Here is an 18,788-nt window from a genome sequence, read left to right on the forward strand (position 1 = left end):
CGTATCAAATACATCCTGGACCAACTACGAGAAGCACGCTATATCAGCAGCCTGGACTTAAAAAATGGATACTGGCAGATTCCGCTGGAGGAAGCAAGCAGAAAGTTCACGGCGTTCACGGTGCCAGGAAGGGGGCACAGACCCAGAGAAGGTCCGCGAGCTAAGGCAATACCTAGAAGTGGCATCGTGGTACCGACGATTTGTACCGGACTTCGCACACATCGTTAAGCCGCTCAACAACCTACTTCGCAAGGGCGTGAAATGGGTGTGGACGCAAGACCATCAACAGGCATTCGAGGAGGTGAAGGCGAGGCTGGTAACTGACCCAGTGCTAGCATGTCCAGATTTTGGAAGAACATTCATCCTGCAAACAGACGCCAGCGACTACGGCATAGGAGCGATTCTGACACAGAACACGGAAGACGGCGAGAAAGTTATCTCATACTCCAGTCGAACGTTAAACGGAGCCGAGAAAAACTATTCGACAACGGAAAAAGAGTGGTTGGCCATTGTCTGGGCAATTCGAAAACTAAGGCCCTACCTGGAAGGCTACCACTTCAAGGTGGTAACGGATCACATGGCACTGAAATGGTTGATCAGCATTGAAAGCCCATCCGGAAGAATCGCCAGGTGGGCCCTTGAGTTGCAACAATACGACTTTGAGATTGCGTACAGAAAGGGCCAATTGAACGTGGTAGCCGACGCACTGTCCAGACAGCCGGTGCCGGAAACCCTCCGGAGAGCAAAAGAATTGGAGCCAAATACGGAATGCAACTGGATCAGAGACATACGTGAGAAAATAAACGCTCAGCCGCAGAAATTCCCAGACTACGTGTTCGATGACGAAACGCTGTACAGGCAGATCCCACACAGAGCCGGCAACGAAGATGTGGTGGCCAGGAAGCTATGCGTCCCTACAGATCTAAGGGAAACGGTCCTACAAGAAAATCACGACTCCCCAGCGGCCGGCCATGTAGGAAGCCGGAGGACGATTGCCCGTCTAGCTGCCAGATACTACTGGCCAGGAATGCAAAGGGACGCGAGAGCATACGTTCGGAAATGCGAAGAGTGCCTAAAATATAAACCTAATCAGAGACAAGCGGCGGGGAAAATGCTGACTCAAATCCCGGAAGAACCATGGGCAACGGTGTGCGCGGATTTGGTGGGCCCTCTGCCAAGATCGAAGCACGGAAACCAAATGTTATTGGTACTAATTGATCGTTTCTCAAAATGGACAGAATTGGTGCCACTACGAACCGCAACAGCAGAAACCCTACAAAAGGCGTTTAGAGAACGTATAATCGCCAGGTTCGAAGTTCCGAAAGTGGTGATTACGGACACCGGGGTGCAGTTTGCCAGTCGGGCATTTAAAAAGTTTCATCACCACATGGGCATAAAACAGCAATTCACGGACCATACACTCCTCAAGAAAATCCCACCGAGCGCGCTAACCGAACCGTAAAAACCATGATCGCACAGTATGCCGGACAAAACCAAAGGAACTGGGATGAAAAGTGGCCAGAGATAATGTTGGCAGTTAACTCAAGCGTATCCGAGTCCACAGGAAACTCGCCTTCTTTTCTGACACAGGGCAGGGAACCGCGGCTGCCAAATGCGTTGTATGACAGAGAAACACTGGGCACTGGTTGATCGGCGACATCGTCTGGGCCAAGGAGCACCATTTGTCTAAAGCGGCAGAAGGTTTCGCGGCCAAACTAGCGCCGAGATATGATGGTCCGTATCAGGTGGTCGATTTTGTTTCTCCCGTGATCTGCAAAATTCGACATCAAAGAGGCAAGAAGGAACGCACCATGCACATCAGCGATCTAAAACAGCAAGGAACTGCGGACAAAGCAAGCGAGAACGACGAAGCACAGCTGATGGAACAGAGCGAGGAAACACGGCCCGAAAATACATGCAGCAATGGCCAACCGTTTAATCGTCAGGACAAAGCCTGAGTCAACGGTAAGGGGAGGTGGGCGGACAGGAAAACAATCTTTTAATCGTCAAGCGAGTACACAACCACCATTGTCCAAGACCGCATGAGACAGTACATCCGTTTATTCGACAGGCCAAAAGCCGGAGTCAACAGAGCACGCCACACACTAGGACGCTGATCGTTCTAGCACACACCTGAGTCAACGACGAACAAAGGAACAGGATTACAAGTAGCCGTTTAATCGTCAGGCAGCAGCCGGAGTCAACGGAAGGAGTAGCCAGCTGGAGGCAGATGCGGAAGCCGTTTCTATTTGACCACAGAAAACAACTAGGTCCAGGGATGCAGAAGGCAAAGTCGGCCGTTTCTTCGTCAGGCCGAAGCCGGAGTCAACGGTCTAAGCCAAGCCGCTACATTTGAACACAGTCGTAGAAGCGTGCAAGTCATATTTTAAACCACAACTCTGTGCCAACAGCCACGATGCAAGGAATCACTCGTCATCCGAAGAAAGGGGGGAGACAGTAAAGCTCAATAGCTATACTGTAGCCTGCCAAGCAATCTAAGATAACAAATAACGCACGCAAAATAAAAAAAAGAAAAAAAATCTTTGCGAAAACTGAAAGCTGAAAGAAAAGCAGAGGGTGAGTACAAGTCTGCAACGAAAGCCAACTCACCACGGCCAAACAAACGGACCACGGACAGAGAATAACCAACCAGACCAACAGGCAACTACAACCGGCATTGACCCCACCTCAAGGGCAGCAAAGGACATAAGGGCAATATGGCTGGAGCTGAAAAGGGATGGAAAATTAGAACACAAAAACAAACATCCAGAAAATGCACTTACCAAGTCATTTTTGACAATTCACCATATGCTAAGGGAATGGGGCGCCAGCGATATTTGGCGGTCGATTGGCACTATCGTATAACAGCCGATCGATGGGCACGAAACAATGGAAATATCGGCATATGGAGGGTCACTCTAATAAACATCGCGATGATTAGGTGGCAACGCCGCCCAAGGCGATATCGATAGGCGAGTCATGTTATCGATCGCAAGAGATTAGTGTGACCAGGACGAGCTACCGAAGACCGCGAATAATACTAGAGCGGGATATTTAAATTTCAACGGCAACAGTAGGAATCAAGAAATGTTGCATCAACGAGAGGGCATCGTGAGAGAAAATCGTGACAGACGGATCGGTGCAGTCTAACCAATGAAGGAGCTGTAGGCAACGAGGATACACAGGATAAAAGCCGGAGAGGAACAACGAGAATTCTTACGTCTGTGGGGAAAACATCTGAGGGGGGACTAAATCAAGAAGAAAAAGGAATGGACTCAAAGGCTACACAGGATACACAGGATGACAGCCGGAGAGGAGGAACAAGCTCACTTTCGTCACCCGAAGAAAGGGGCGAATGTGAGGAGTTAAATAACTCCGCACAAATAAACACAAGAAATACATGGAGAACTACATGGAGACCGGCCGCACTTTGGACTTTAGTGTAGTGCCGTGTGCAGAGGGCGAAAGGTCGAACGGTAAAACCGTGCACGTTGGACCCTGAAAGGGAGAGTTGGAGAGAGAGTTGGGAGAGTACCAACCCAGAGAGAGAGAGAGCAAAGAGAGGCGTCAGAGCGAGACGGCACTAGCCTGAGGGAGAGACGAGAGAGCGCAGGCGTGCCGTGAGCAAGGAATTAACGATACAGGACCGCACATTGGACCCTAGAGTGGTGCCGTACGCAGAGGGCGAAAGGTCGAGCGGTAGAACCGTGCACTCTGGACCCTGAATTGGAGAGATGAAAAGGAGAGGCCGAGGATTAACGGGACCCGGAGGCCTATATAAGCGGGCTCTGCGCTGGAGTCAGGACCAGTCATCGAGCATCAAATCGCGAGTGAACAACGTTTAGTAGAGTCAAAGTCAGGAGAAACAGCCGTGGAAAACCAGCAAGGAGCAAGATCGCTACGTCAAGACGTTCGGAACCAAGCAAGTCTCCGAATTGCGACACAGGTAGCTGAGGTCCTTCAAGGCAACGCACGGCTAAGTCGGCAGAACATCAAGGTTGGCCGTAGTACCGATCATCCCGACTATATTGGCTGTGGTACCGATTAGTCCGGGCAGTATGTTGTGTCAAGATAATGATAGGTACTTTATTGAAGATGTAGAATACTTTCAGCAGTCCCAAGTCTTATATTCGTATATATTTACGGTGCATATATGGCTTAATGGAATAGAACAAATTAATGTTAATAAAAATCCAGATATAAAAGATAAGGAAACAGATTCTGTGAAGGAAATTGACAATACACATAAAATTATTGTAAATAAAAACAAAACTATCATTACTGAAAATAATAGTAAAAACATAGACGTAAACGACACTTCTAAATGAAATAAATATGGCCAAAGTAGCATTGATATTAAAAGTAAGTCAACGAGTATCGGGAGATTCTCATAGTCAGGACGGCCGAATTCTAGTAATAAGAACTATGTAAGCAACCTCTCTTAGTATAAACATGGCCAACCTAGTTTTAAGTTAATTATATTATGTTATGTGTGTAGCCCTGGATATGTATTACGTGTCCTATCCCTGGTTTGTAAAAGTATCGATATGTATCTTCCATCCCTGGAATGCACGAACGAAGAAAAAGAAGAACATTCTAGAAAGCGTGGCCGGTGTGATCGCAAGTTAAGAACCGAAAATAAAACTAAACTAAATATAAACGCCAATAAAGACATTATACTATAATATACCATTTTTTTTGACACTTCTATTTCGGCAGCAAGCACGAGGTTATTTTCTGTTCCGTTTCAGCGAAAAACTTTTTGAGTATCAAAGGCTCTGTGAAAAAGTGTGTGTGTTTGTGGAATCAGTGAATAAAAAAGGAAAATTAGGCAAGCTGGTAAAACCAGCGGCTAACATGGCGGACGACGGTAAAACGGTGTTGGTCAAAAGCAAACCCCCCGATCTAAATGTATACAGCAAAAAAATTGTGAAGAGAAACCTTAATCAGCAACCATCACCCAGTTATTTGAAAGGATGTTCTTCCGAGAAGATTAGTGCAAAAAAAATGTGCAAGGGCAAAACTGAGTATGCAGGTGTTAGTGCGAATCAGATGGACACAAGCGAAGACCAAATTAACAGTTATGTGAACACAAAAAACATGGCCGCCAAGTCAGGTATCGAAGAGATTGGAAACATAAACAGTAAAAATGTGGCTGCAGCCGACTGTAGTCAAAATATCCAGGATGTCACCAAAAAAATTCCAATACGTTAACCAATAGTGATTCCAATACAACAAAAGTTGGGGAAAAGGGTCTATCTTGTTTATATGGATCTAATCATGTTGGTGTTGCTACAGTTTTAGTTTCAACCAAGGAGTGTCAGCTGTTTGAAAATAAAAGAATAAAAAGTGGACTTTTCTGTATGAAAAAATTAGGCATATACATTTAAATGGTTTCAAGGTAATTATCCCGCTTGCAGCTTCTCTATACAAAATATATTTTCAAAATGCTCGAGATGCCAACTCCCTAGTCCTAAATGCTGAGTTAAAGAAGATGAAGATAAATGAAATGAAAATGAAGAAACTTTGTAGAGATTTTCGAGAATTTAAATTCTGCAGTTAAGGTTATCCGTGTTGAGCGCATGATGAGGCGTCATGAAAGCACAAGTGGAGCTGAGGGTGTGAAGTATAACTTGATACCAACTGAGACTGTTAATGTTAGCTTCGACGGAGCTGATTTACCGGAGAAAGTTGTCCTGTTTGAAATATGTTCTTTTAAGGTTGACCACTACATACCGAAAGTGCGTCAGTGTTTTAAGTGTGGTAGACTGGGTCACACTGCTTTCACATGCAAGTCATTAGAACGTTGTAGGAAATGTGGTGAGAAGGAATGTAGTGGTACCTGCTCAGTGCTCAAATGCATTCTGTGCAACGCCAAAAACCATAGTGCCAGGGACAGTCAAATATTTCCAGTGTGGGCGAAGGAGCAGGATATTAACAAAATCATGACAATTAAGAAGATAGCTAGAAAGAAGGTATTAAGTTCTTACTCAGTGTCTCAGAATTATGCTCTCCTGGAAAATTATGATGATAACTTTCCTCCCCTCATCAAACAGGGAAGTCAGACACAGAACAAGGACCTCAAGGTAAATGCAGTTTAAAAAAAAAACATAGCTATGTCAGCAGATTGGTGGAAAGACCTATAGTTTCTGTTCAGAAACCCAACTTTCCCTAGGAGCCGTATACAAACGAAACAAGTGACCATGTTCCTTTCTTTCCTGGTTTATCTACTGAGGAAAAAATTCATCATATCATTAGGCTGCTATCCCAAATTAGCAATACTATTGAAATTATAGATCTGATCAAAGCTACGCAAAATATCAATCAAAACAGTGCAAGAGAAGGAAGACAATCAGTTACCAATATTGACAGAGTTGTCGGTAACGAAACACAATGAGTATCAAAATTCTTCGGTATAACATACAATCTCTAAAAAACAATAAAAATGATCTCGAATTTTTTCTAAATAATGAGAAAGATGCCAATATCATATCCTATCGGAGGTTTTTTCGCACGACTAATCGCACAGAAATATAATTAATTTCAACCTAAAAAAAGTACAGAGATAATGGCAATGGAGGAGTAGCAATAGCTTACAAAAATAGCCTTAAACTAAAGAAATTTAAATACAAATCCAACTGTGACATCGTTATTGCAAGTGCTTCTAATAAAGGGTCAAATATGCTTATAACATCTGTGTATTTTCAACCCAGCATCTCTCTCAACAACTTCAAAGACGAAGTAAGCAACTTATAGGAAATCATGCTTCCTTTGACAAAGTTATTATATCTAATGATTTTAATGCGAGAAGTAGTGATTTTAGAGACAGTGTAAGTAACAGGAAGGGCGTTTTTCTAAAAAGAGTAATGTAATGTGTAATGTGTAATGTGTAATGTGTAATGTGCTGGATACAAACTTGAAAACAATAACAGTTCAACTTTTAAAAGAAACATAGTCTCAGTCTTGGGATCAGTGCTAGATTTGACATTCACTAAAGGTATTCAATGCACTGAATGGACATGTAAAAGCTTTTTTCATTGGTGGTAGCCGACATTTTCTAATTGTTTACAAAATAAATGCTGAGCCATCAAGTGTCTTGCAAAAAAAAAAGATTATTCAACAAATTAGAAAAGATAAAGACATGTGGTAGTATATCAAATCTCACAAAAAACATGACGAGGGAAATCAAGGCAGCCTCATATTGTTTTGGAGCAAATAAAACTCCAAAGGCTTGGTGGAATGATGAAGTAAAACAGCTCTTCAAAGTAAAGCATGTCGTGATCCGTCGTATGAAAACTATGTAAATGCAGTCAATCTGAAAATCAAATGGAAGAAGTCAGTAAAAATAGCAAAGAAAAGCAAAGAATCTATATTCCAGAAAGAACAATGAAAATCCGGAAATTTTTGTGGAAGATCTTCAAGAAGTTAGTGATCAAGACAAAAAACTGCAGGAGGAGCGGATTTAATAACGTACAAAATGATTGAGTCTCTTAATACAGAAGCCAAGATTGAGTTGGTAGCCTTATACAACAACAAGGTTCCAAGCTGTGATTTTGCACAGGAATGGAGAATTATTAAAATTACTCCGATTCCCAAAAGAAATAAAGATTTATCAGACGTCAAAAATTTCAAGCCCATATCGCCTATATCGTGTTTTATTAGAACTTTTCATAAATGAAAATAAATTACTGCCATGAAGGTCTTATGCATACCAGAAAGGAAAGTCAGCGGCGATGTGCATAAATGATGTCATAAACGTCATTGCTTTAAGGAAAAACTTTTTCTGAAAAAGAATAGGTTAAATGTTGTACTAGCAGTTGTCGACCTGTCAAATGCATACAACTGTGTAAATCTGAATTTTCTAAAGTTGATTATGGAAAATGATGGGTTCCTAAAGTCTTCATAGACTGGATTCTTAGTTTTCTATCTAATCGTGTTTTGAAATTGGGAAATGCAGTACAGTTGCCCAATGGTGGGGTTCCTCAAGGATCCTGCTTATCTCCAATCTTGTTCAACATATACACAAAAAGATTGCACCAAGTAAACGATGATTTCATGATTATTTCGTCAGGAAAAGCATTTAATAGTGCAATCGAAAATTTGCAAAACAAACTCACTTTGCAAGGTTGGTTTTACTTTTAACCCGAGCAAGTCGGTGGTAATAAATGTCGGTAGAGGAAGCAAAAAAGTAGTAAATGTAGCAGTGGAAAATGTGGCTGTGCCAAATCTCAAAAGTGTTTGTTTTCTTGGTAGAAATATATCTGGAAACATGTCGCATAAAGAGCATGTCAAAAAGAATAAAGCCGCTACCAAGACTAGTTTAAAAATTCTGTATATGCTACTATTATCAAGTCTGGGTGGAAACCCAAAATAAGTGTAAATCTTTTTAAATCTTTTGTAAGAAGCAAGCAGGAATGCGCTATAACCAGCATTACCGACATGGGTAGTGGAGCGAACAAGAGCTTAGAGATTGCTCAGGCTGGAGCCTTGAGAAGATGCGTAGGTGTGCCTCCGGGGACAAGCAAGCATGAAATTTTTGTGCTTGCCGGTGTGATGCCACCGATTTTCAGAGCAAAACTTCTTACTGCTAAAGAATTGTTTAAAGTGAAAGCACAAAACCCCTCTCTGAAACCATTAGGTCATCTTCGGCTGAAACAAGCTACACCAACACCATAAATGAATTTCAGTTCTCTTTTGAAAACACTACACTTCGAGACCAGTTCCATACATCCAACAAGATCCAAATAAATGAAAAGATAATTAGCAAGAGCAAAAGTGAGTATTCAGTTGAGGAACTCTGTGCCTTTTACGGGGAAATTATTGAGAAATACATGAAAAATGGGTGGAACATAATCTCTACAGATGCGTCCATAGGTCCTGCTACAGGTGGCATTGGTGTACTCGAAATGCCCAGCCGTGCGACTCATAAATTTAAATTTGATGTAATAAATAGTTTGGGTACCTGGCCACAAAGGCATTAACATAAACGAACAGACTGATAGTATTTCTAAAATAGCTGTAAATGAAAGGGTAGAAATAGACATAAGACTCAACATCAAAGATGCCTTAAGAGAGATTCAAAATGCGTGATCAAGGGATCAAATATTTTAAAGATCTCAAAAAACCCTGGCACCATTTCTTAAAATGGAATGCCAAAAGTATTAAAGTATTAAACAGACTTATGGTCGACTCAACATATGACAAGCATTTCTTCACAAAATAAAAGCTGTCAACACTGAGCTATGTAATCTGTGTAATGTTTCGGAATATGCCGAGCATTCGATTTTTAACTGCCAAAGACTAATCAACATCCGTAGTAAATTCCAAATTTTCAAGTATTATAAAGATTTTAACGAATTACTAACCAAAATAGAACCGCTTCATTAAGACTCGACCCTGATCAAAAATATATATACATTATAGGGTCGGAAACGCTTCCTTCTCCCTGTTACATACTTTTGCACGAATACAATATACCCTCTTCTTCTACGAGTAACGGGTATAAAAAAGCACTGCAATAAAACTAGCACTATCTATATGTTAGGCCCGATACTTTGCAGCCCATGTGGTATTAGGGTGGGTCGATTTGGAACCCAAAAAAAGGGGAACGTAACGATTAAAGGATTTTAAGAAATATTGGCGAGAATACTTGTGGTTCGATTGCCAGCACCGCTGATTTCAGTTTACATGTCGCCTCCTTGGATAACAATTAAATTTTGACTCAATCGTCAAAAAAAGTAAAATAACATAATCTTAGAAGTCAACTATAAACCCAATTTTCAGCGAATTTTTGTCATGCCGGTTTTATTTGCTGAGATGTAAACTTCAAGGAGATACCAATTATGAATTTTCAGTTTTTTTTCGCAATTTTACGATACATACAGCCGACTAACAGTCAACCAAAAATCAAGTTTTTCATCTTTGTCGATCTCGTGCGATAGTATTACAAATCCAACTTTATTAATCTATATGGCAAAGTTAAGCTCTGATCTATTGATTTTTAAGTGAAATGAAAACTGGATTAATTGGGAGGATCTGAACCGAAAATCCCAAAAAAGAGAGAAAAAAAATAACTTTTTAAACTTTAAGAAAACTGAGCCATCGAAAAAAAGGTTAGTAGATTTTCGTGATCCATGGGCGCAACACTAACAGAACTTACCAATAATTTCTGGGCAGCGTTTTGGCTGTAAACCAGTGTTATTAATTGTTAAAAGTGTTATTAAAAGTGTCAGGGAAAAATCATCTGTCTTAGCTGCCCATAAGCTTTCCGAATAGCTAAATCGAGCACTTAGGGCCGTTTTCTCGAGTCCCTGTCAAAGTCCCTGATAGCTATCTGTTCGAAAAACTTAAAGACCAGATAAACTGTTCGTAAGAGCAAATCCGCTTTCTCGACTGCTTTAATTTATCTGAACGAGAAACAATTACAGAGTGCTGTTAACGCACTGTAAAGTGCAAAAAATGGCATGCTTCGATTATTTCATCAGCTGTTTGGGTATAATACAAAGGAAAAGTCAACTGTGATTTCGTTTCTTCTTCATAGTTCGCTTTGGGAAATCAGCTGTCATTCTATCGAGCCGAAAACGCTTAACAGGGACTCCGAGTCCCTGTCAAAGTTAGCTCTCACATTTATGCTCGAGAAAGCCAAAATGCCTTAGCAGGGACTTTATCTGTTCGAGAAATGTTAGCCGGCACTCGAGAAACCGGCCCTTAATCGAACTCGGCAGTATGTGGCTGTTACCCTCCCTTTCACACATCGTGTGCCGTTGGATCAGCGCTAGTCTGTGAAAAGTGACAATGACGGGGGCAAGAAAGAAAGTTTCGCTTTACGCGGTACCACTTCTGTTAATACGTTATCCTTGGTGTGAGTGGCATTACTTCGCCTGGTCACAGGATATGTGTTTTGGGGGTAGTATACAGCGCATAAACTGTCTACTGGTTCGGTGTCGCACCCAGCACTTGTAACTACACTTGCCAGAAAAAGTATGCGTACAAATATTTTCCGCAACTTTAGAGCTTAAAAAAACGTCTTAAAAAAATTCGTAAAATGTCATTTTAATTTTAACATTTAGTACACATATTAAGCTTTAATTTGACGTAACTTATTAATTTCTAGCACCTTTACTTTTCCTAATATAAACAAAAATGTAAAAATTGGCCGGATTTCGCATCAGAAAAAGTATGCGTACAAATGCATATAGTATTAGAAAAAGCCATATTTTGGGCAAAGTACGTCGAGTTTAGAACGGAGTTTGATACCCTTTATGTTTTATAACTTCAGTCTACATATTCGGCATCGATTGGACCAATGTCCTTGCATCCTTCGCCGTTATTTGATTCCACTCCTCGACATTGAGTTTTTTCAGCATATCCTTGGATGCAAGGGTGTGAAGGTGAGTCCTGCCCCCCAGGACATCACAAAAATGCTTTTCGGGATTGAGATATACTATTGTAATAGAGAATGTAGCTGTTTTACACATAAAAGCTTTGTTTTGTGGGCGCAATGTTCAGTTCGTTGTCCTCTTGGTACCAAAAGTCCTTTTCGAGTCCCACTTTCAGGGCGCTTTAATTTGTTGTCTTAAAGTGCATAAAACAACTTAACGAGAAATGGCTAGCCATATAACCAAACAAACAACTGCTTTGGCGTAATGCACGAATTTCATACGAATTTTAAAAAAAACTAACCTTCTATCTAAATAAGAAAGTTTTTATACCCATTTCTCGTTAAGTTGTTGACCGATTTTAATAAACGATACCTCATTTGGTTGGTTGTTTTATGCACTTTAAGACAACAAATTAAAGCGCCCTGAAAGTGGGACTCGAAAAGGACTTTTGGTACCAAGAGGACAACGAACTGAACATTGCGCCCACAAAACAAAGCTTTTATGTGTAAAACAGCTACATTCTCTATTACAATAGTATATCTCAATCCCGAAAAGCATTTTTGTGATGTCCTGGGGGGCAGGACTCACCTTTTCACCCTTGCATCCAAGGATATGCTGAAAAAACTCAATGTCGAGGAGTGGAATCAAATAACGGCGAAGGATGCAAGGACATTGGTCCAATCGATGCCGAATATGTAGACTGAAGTTATAAAACATAAAGGGTATCAAACTCCGTACTAAACTCGACGTACTTTGCCCAAAATATGGCTTTTTCTAATACTATAAGCATTTGTACGCATACTTTTTCTGATGCGAATTCCGGCCAATTTTTACATTTTTGTTTATATTAGGAAAAGTAAAGGTGCTAGAAATTAATAAGTTACGTCAAATTAAATCCTAATATGTGTACTAAATGTTAAAATTAAAATGACATTTTTACGAATTTTTTTAAGATGTTTTTTTAAGCTCTAAAGTTGCGGAAAATATTTGTACGCATACTTTTGAAGACACACCGACAGCCTCTGTTGATTTCGATGGTAGATGAACAACAGACAGTGGTATTCTGAGATTGATACTAATTTTATTGAACAAACTTAACGGTATTTATAGGTACAAAAGTGTTTACGCTAACAAATATATGTAGAAGAGGAAAATTAAATTACAGCTATTCTTCACAACTCCCAGTGGGTCAAGGTGCTATATGCAGTGATAATCAAACTATTGCTTTATTTCCGAATTGTGGTGTCAGCTATATTCGCTGCGTCGGCATATTGATGACTGTTAAGCAGAATAACGGTCTGACTGTATAATTGCAATTGGCACACACAAAAAAATTTGCTTGGTAAAATTGACCAACAAAGATAGTTACGTAGTTTTTATACCCGTTACTCGTAGAGTAAAAGGGTATACTAGATTCGTGCAAAAGTATGTAACAGCCAGAAGGAAGCGTTTCCGACCCCATAAAGTATATATATTCTTGATCAGGGTCACTAGCCGAGTCGATCTAGCCATGTCCGTCTGTCCGTCTGTCCGTCTGTCCGTCTGTCTGTCTGTCCGTCTGTCCGTCTGTATGAACGCTGAGATCTCAGAAACTACAAAAGCTAGAAGGTTGAGATTTCCCACACATATTCTTTGGCTTCCTACGCAGCGCAAGTTTATTTTAGCCGAGCGCCACGCCCCCTCTAACGCCCACAATCGCCCACTAACGATTTTAAAATGGGTCCTGCGCCCACATCTTTAACGATTTCCGAGAAGTATAAATGCAATTTTGTTGTGTATATTTATACCTATCGAAATGTAGAAAACATTTTTCAAATCGGACCATTCATTAAAAAGTTATACGCAATCAAAAATTATATATCTATCTCCCTCGCACTCCCTTTAGCTGAGTTACGATTATTAGTCGGGACACCAACCCGACACAGCGTTCGCACTCCCTTTAGCTGAGTGACGGGTATTAGATAGTCGGGACAACAACCCGACTATAGCGTTCTCTCTTGTTTTTGTTCGATTGGCACGCGCTTTTACTTTGATCAAGGTACGCACAAAAAAATTTGATTTGGAATGTTTCATGGGAATAGCTTGTATTCTGCGCGAAATATCCTGAAAAACGTCGAATTTTGACCGATTTCACCCTATTGTTCCTATGGGAGCTATAAGATATAGACGTCCGATCGGTACGCGCTTTTACCCTGATCAAGGTATGCGTAAAAGAATAAAATTCATTTCAAAAGCTCTTATACTGAGCGAAATATCTTCATTTTGTGAAAGCTATATCCGATTGCTCCTATGGGAGCTATAGGATATAGACGTCCGATCGGGTCGGCTTTCAAACTTGATCTGCGTACACATGTTTTAGGACGACTGTGAAAGTTTTAAGTCGCTAGCTTTTAAACTGAGCTCGCAAACGGTATTGAAACAGACGGACAGACGGACATGGCTATATCGACTCCCCTATTGATCCTGATCAAGAATATATATACTTTATATGGTCGGAAACGTCTCCTTCCCTGCGTTACAAACTTCTGACCAAAATTATAATACCCTCTGCAAGAGTATAAAAAATCGGACTAGTATATCATATAGCTGCCATAGGAACGATCGGAAAATTAATGGAAAAGTAATGGGAAATAAATTCTAGCTTCTTTGGTTTTTATTGTATTATCTTCTACTCTAGGATATGACTCTGTTTAAATATTTCCGAATTTCAATTTTAATTTGATCAAAATCGGACGACTATATCATATAGCTGCCATAGGAACGATCAGAAAATTAATGAGAAATATTAGAAAATTGAACAGTTTTGCGATTTGTTAATTAATAGGAATGATCTGCAAGGGTATATAAGCTTCGGCTGGCCGAAGCTAGCTTCCTTTCTTGTTTTTGTTGTTGCTGCCGGTAGTCTGTTCATTAGCAAGCTCGTCAAAAAAAAATATGTATTTAAAATAGGTGCGAAATTTCCCCATTTAGGCGCGAAGCTAAAAATCACTAACGCAAAAATGCATATTATAGCACTGTGTATTATATAAAAAACCTGTATCGTATGCCTTTTCAATTGTGGCATACAGAAAAAATTTCGTAGCTTTTGAACTATTAAAACACACTTAATATTATAGCTTAATTATCTTGGCCTTCTGTGCAACAAAAATGCATTGGTTGTGTCATGCCGTCTTGAAGGACTAATACAAAAAAATTATATATTTCATATATTCCGAGATATTGCAGGTGACGAAATTGCCCCTACACTTGCAAAAAAAACTAAACTTCTTACGAACAAAACAATTGAATGAATAAACCATTTAATATTTATGCGTTCTTTGTTTCAGATTATCGACTTATCCAAATTTATACTCATTTCTGTAGAACATATTTCCTCACTTGGAAGATCATCAACTATTTCAAATGAAACGAATATATTTTGCAATTTATTCTCTAAATTGAAATTATCGTTATATCAAAAATCTTGGATATCACTAGCTATGTAAGTTTTTAATTCAAATACAATATACTTTAATGGAATGCTGTGCTAGTGTGTTTGAAAATATATAATAATATATAAAGACGTATCTGCAATCTCCAAAAAAAAAAGGGGGGGGGGCGGGTTGATATGGACAAAAGATTCCTATATGGAACTGTAAAATGCAAACTAACTGATTCCATGACCCTAAATTCAATGCTTAGGCAGCGTAACTTGTTTTGGCAAAAGTGGCTATTTTCGTTTCTGAATAACTTTTAAACGTGATTTTTTACAGTAACAATATATATATCAAAATTTAAGGAATCTCAAGGGCTATACAGTTAGAAGTTGTAAGGAAAAACGTTAGAGCCGTTTTTGAGAAAAATAAAAAAAACTAAAACAAAAGTTAAAAAATTTTGTTTTATGCATATTTTTTAAATATTACATTTACACAAATTACATATAGGAGGCGCTTAAAGCATTTTAAAATACCGTTCAAACGAGATACACCACAAAATTTAAGTAGTTTAGAAGTTACGGCCTTCCGTATTTTAGCTATTTATACCTGTTTTCCCGCTAAACTAGCGGGTTTTTCCAAAAGTGGTAGAACTAAAGTTTCTTATATCAAGCTGTTAAACATCATATTAAATTTTCAGAACTTTAAAACCATATTTTGGACAAACTGACAAACAGAATTAAATTTTCACTTCTTTTGGCTATCCAACGGAGCTTTGGATATTATCATATGACCCCTCATTCGACGGGTATTTTCAATTCAAAAACAAGAGAGAACTCTAGAGTCGGATTCGTGTCCGGCACGCAGCTAAAGGGAGTGCGAGGGAGATGGATATATAACATAACAAAAATATCTTCTACATTTCGATAGGTATAAATATACACAACAAAATTACATTTATTCTTTTCGGAAATCTTTAAAGATGTGTGCGCCAGACACATTTTAAAATCGTTAGTGGGCGATTGTGGGGGCTCTGCGAAAATAAGGCCCCAAAAACTGGGGAGTTGTTTCATATGAAATAAGTCCCCAATTTAAAAAACGAAATAACTCCCCAATCCTTTCGTCTTTTATGTGTCGAACAACCTCCACTCTCAGTTAGTTGTATAAATCGGCGACTTTTAAAGTATTCCTCGTTCCGAATAACTTTAACAAATTTTAAGAAATTGCCATTTGGCAACACAGAACGCCCTAAAACACCATTGTATCCTTTCACAGTTGCTGCCGTGCGAGTATTTTCCTTATACACTGAAAAGTTATTGCAGCCCACCTAATTACAATTTCAGAAATAAGTTAATATTTTACGTTAAGAGGTGCTACCTTCTTAATCCACTGCTTGTTGAAATAAGTTAAAAAATTGCAAAAATCGTTGTTAACATCAAACATAACAAGAAAGGAAGCTAGCTTCGGCCAGCCGAAGCTTATATACCCTTGCAGATCATTCCTATTAATTAACAAATCGCAAAAATGTTCAATTTTCTAATATTTCTCATTAATTTTCCGATCGTTCCTATGGCAGCTATATGATATAGTCGTCCGATTTTGATAAAATTAAAATTGAAATTCGAGTCAACAGAGAGAAACAGAGTCATATCCTAGAGTAGAAGATAATACAATAAAAACCAAAGAAGCTAGAATTTATTTTCTTTTACTTTTTCATTAATTTTCCGATCGTTCCTATGGCAGCTATATGATATACTAGTCCGATTTTTTATACCCTTGCAGAGGGTATTATAATTTTGGTCAGAAGTTTGTAACGCAGTGAAGGAGACGTTTCCGACCATATAAAGAATATATATTCTTGGTCAGGATCAATAGGGGAGTCGATATAGCCATGTCCGTCTGTCCGCCTGTTTCAATACCGTTTGCGAGCTCAGTTTAAAAGCTAGCGACTTTAAACTTTCACAGTCGGATATAGCTTTCACAAAATGAAGATATTTCGCTCAGTGTAAGAGCCGCGTGCCGATCTATATCTTATAGATCCCATAGGAACAATAGGGTGAAATCGGTCAAAATTCGACGTTTTTCAGGATATTTCGCGGAGAATATAAGCTATTCCCATGAAACTTTCGAAATCGTATTACTTTATGCTTACCTTGGTCAGGGTAAAAGCGCGTACCGATCGGACGTCTATATCATATAGCTCCCATAGGAGCAATAGGGTGAAAAAATTTAAATTTTTATTATACCCGTTACTCGTTGAGTAAAAGCAAAGAGAATATAAACACTAAGAGGTGTAACGTCCATACAACTGAATGTACGGCAAAATTTTTGGTGTGGATTCAGAAAGTGGATTTATAATTTTCCTAGTGTGCGTTGTCCGTGTTAGATTCTTTGGTTGTGTTAGTGTGCAATTTCGTTTGCTCTGCTGCGAAATAGGCATCTGTCTGACGTCTCGAAACAAGGCACTGTGGGCTAGGGGTGTAGTCGCTCAACTGCGGATCTTGTCGGACCGAGTTCAACTCCGATTGAAAACAAAATTTTTTTTTTTAAACATTGTTCATTTAATATAAATTTTTAAAATTGAAAGAAAGGTAAAGACCATTAAAGGATTGAATGATTTCGGTGTAAATCATTTCTTTCTAGGGATTGTGTGCTTGCTTTTTTGTTTAAAAAATAAAATTATTGTTATTTTTAGTCCCTGAATTGCATTTAAATTGTACACTTGAATAAAAATTAAAAATTAAATAATGTTTGATCCCAAGCGTGGCTTGTAGATCAATATAAGTTTGTATACGAGACCTCTTCCCGGAGGTCAGAAAGGAAGACCGCGGAGTTATAAGATGTGTTGATAACTGATTTATTGTGAGCTTGGTACATGGTTATATACTACTTGGAGATGCGGAAGTTAAGTGTAAAGAATAGTGGAATGGGTTGTATTCTGGAGTAGGTCAGTATGTTTTGACTATGGCAGCGGTTAACGTAGTTGGATCGGCTGACACTGCAGAATGTGCTGACCGCTTGGCGGGTCAGTGAGACATCGAGTCAACCGTTGACATTGATTATATAGAATGTGCCGATCAACAAATATTATAATATCTGCCGTGGGTGCAACTGAACGCCTGTTACTGTTACCAAACTGTAGATCTGCTTGATTTGTTGGTCGTTGGTCATGCTGAGCAACATGGAGACCAAACATTCTCCCCCCCCATTGAGGGGTACCCTCAATTAAGGCGTGATGTCGGTCACCTTATGTAGCATTGTATGATGCCGCTGCTGGCAGACTCGACAGTTGACTGATGATTTACAGACTTCGACCTTATGAGCTGTAGACAAGCAATTTGTGCATCCTCCTACTTGAATAACAATTTGGCGCCGCGTTTTAGGATCCATTTCTTGAAAACGGATACATGTCCTTATGTAATGTGGACCTAGGTGACAAATCTTGCAGCTCCCTTCGTTGTTGACTGATGGATTGCGGAGTGTTGTTGTAGGTTGTGCGTTTATCGTCTCAAACATGGAAGCGCGGCGCTCAATAAACGTCAGTACACTCGTTAAGACTGGAATTTCAGTTGGTGCATAGGCTGAATTTTCCAGTGCGGCTAGGCTTTCATGGTCTAGTTTTTTTCTGATAAGAAAACCAAGGATTGAATCCCATGATTTAGTGCTGATATCGAGATTTTTGAGTGTGCCTAAAGTCTTCTGCACTCTGCTCGAAGCTGTTGTGCAGTCCCGTTGATGGGCATGTGATCGACAATTTTCCCTATTGCAGCAAACACTAATATTTTGCCGTTTTGATACCTTAGTTTTAGTCTTTTCCAGGTGTCCTCATATCCAGCTTGTGAGAAGGCTGTATCCGTCAAAATGTTCCTTGCTTCACCGCAAAGAGAGCTCTGAAGAATGTGTAGCTTCTGGCTGGCGGAGTATGGCTTATTATGGACTAATTCTACAAATAAATCGTGGAATCTGGGCCAATCTAGATATTCGCCATCAAATT

General features: G+C 39.6%; 1 protein-coding gene across 11 annotated transcripts in view; it reads left to right on the forward strand.

The window, feature by feature from the left end:
• The window catches only part of LOC108069552 (uncharacterized), a 537,263-nt gene that overhangs the window by 239,577 nt on the left and 278,898 nt on the right, over nt 1-18,788 (forward strand). For 9 of the 11 annotated variants that reach the window (XM_044392616.2, XM_070214354.1, XM_070214355.1 and 6 more), the window contains one exon: nt 14,708-14,862. The exons of the other annotated variants lie outside the window; for them this stretch is intronic. In XM_044392616.2, coding sequence (XP_044248551.2) covers nt 14,708-14,862 — 155 coding nt within the window. The remainder of the gene's footprint in view (nt 1-14,707; nt 14,863-18,788) is intronic. 11 annotated transcript variants of the gene reach the window in all.

The sequence above is a fragment of the Drosophila takahashii genome, chromosome 3L (assembly GCF_030179915.1).
Source record: "Drosophila takahashii strain IR98-3 E-12201 chromosome 3L, DtakHiC1v2, whole genome shotgun sequence".
Lineage (NCBI taxonomy): Eukaryota > Metazoa > Arthropoda > Insecta > Diptera > Drosophilidae > Drosophila > Drosophila takahashii.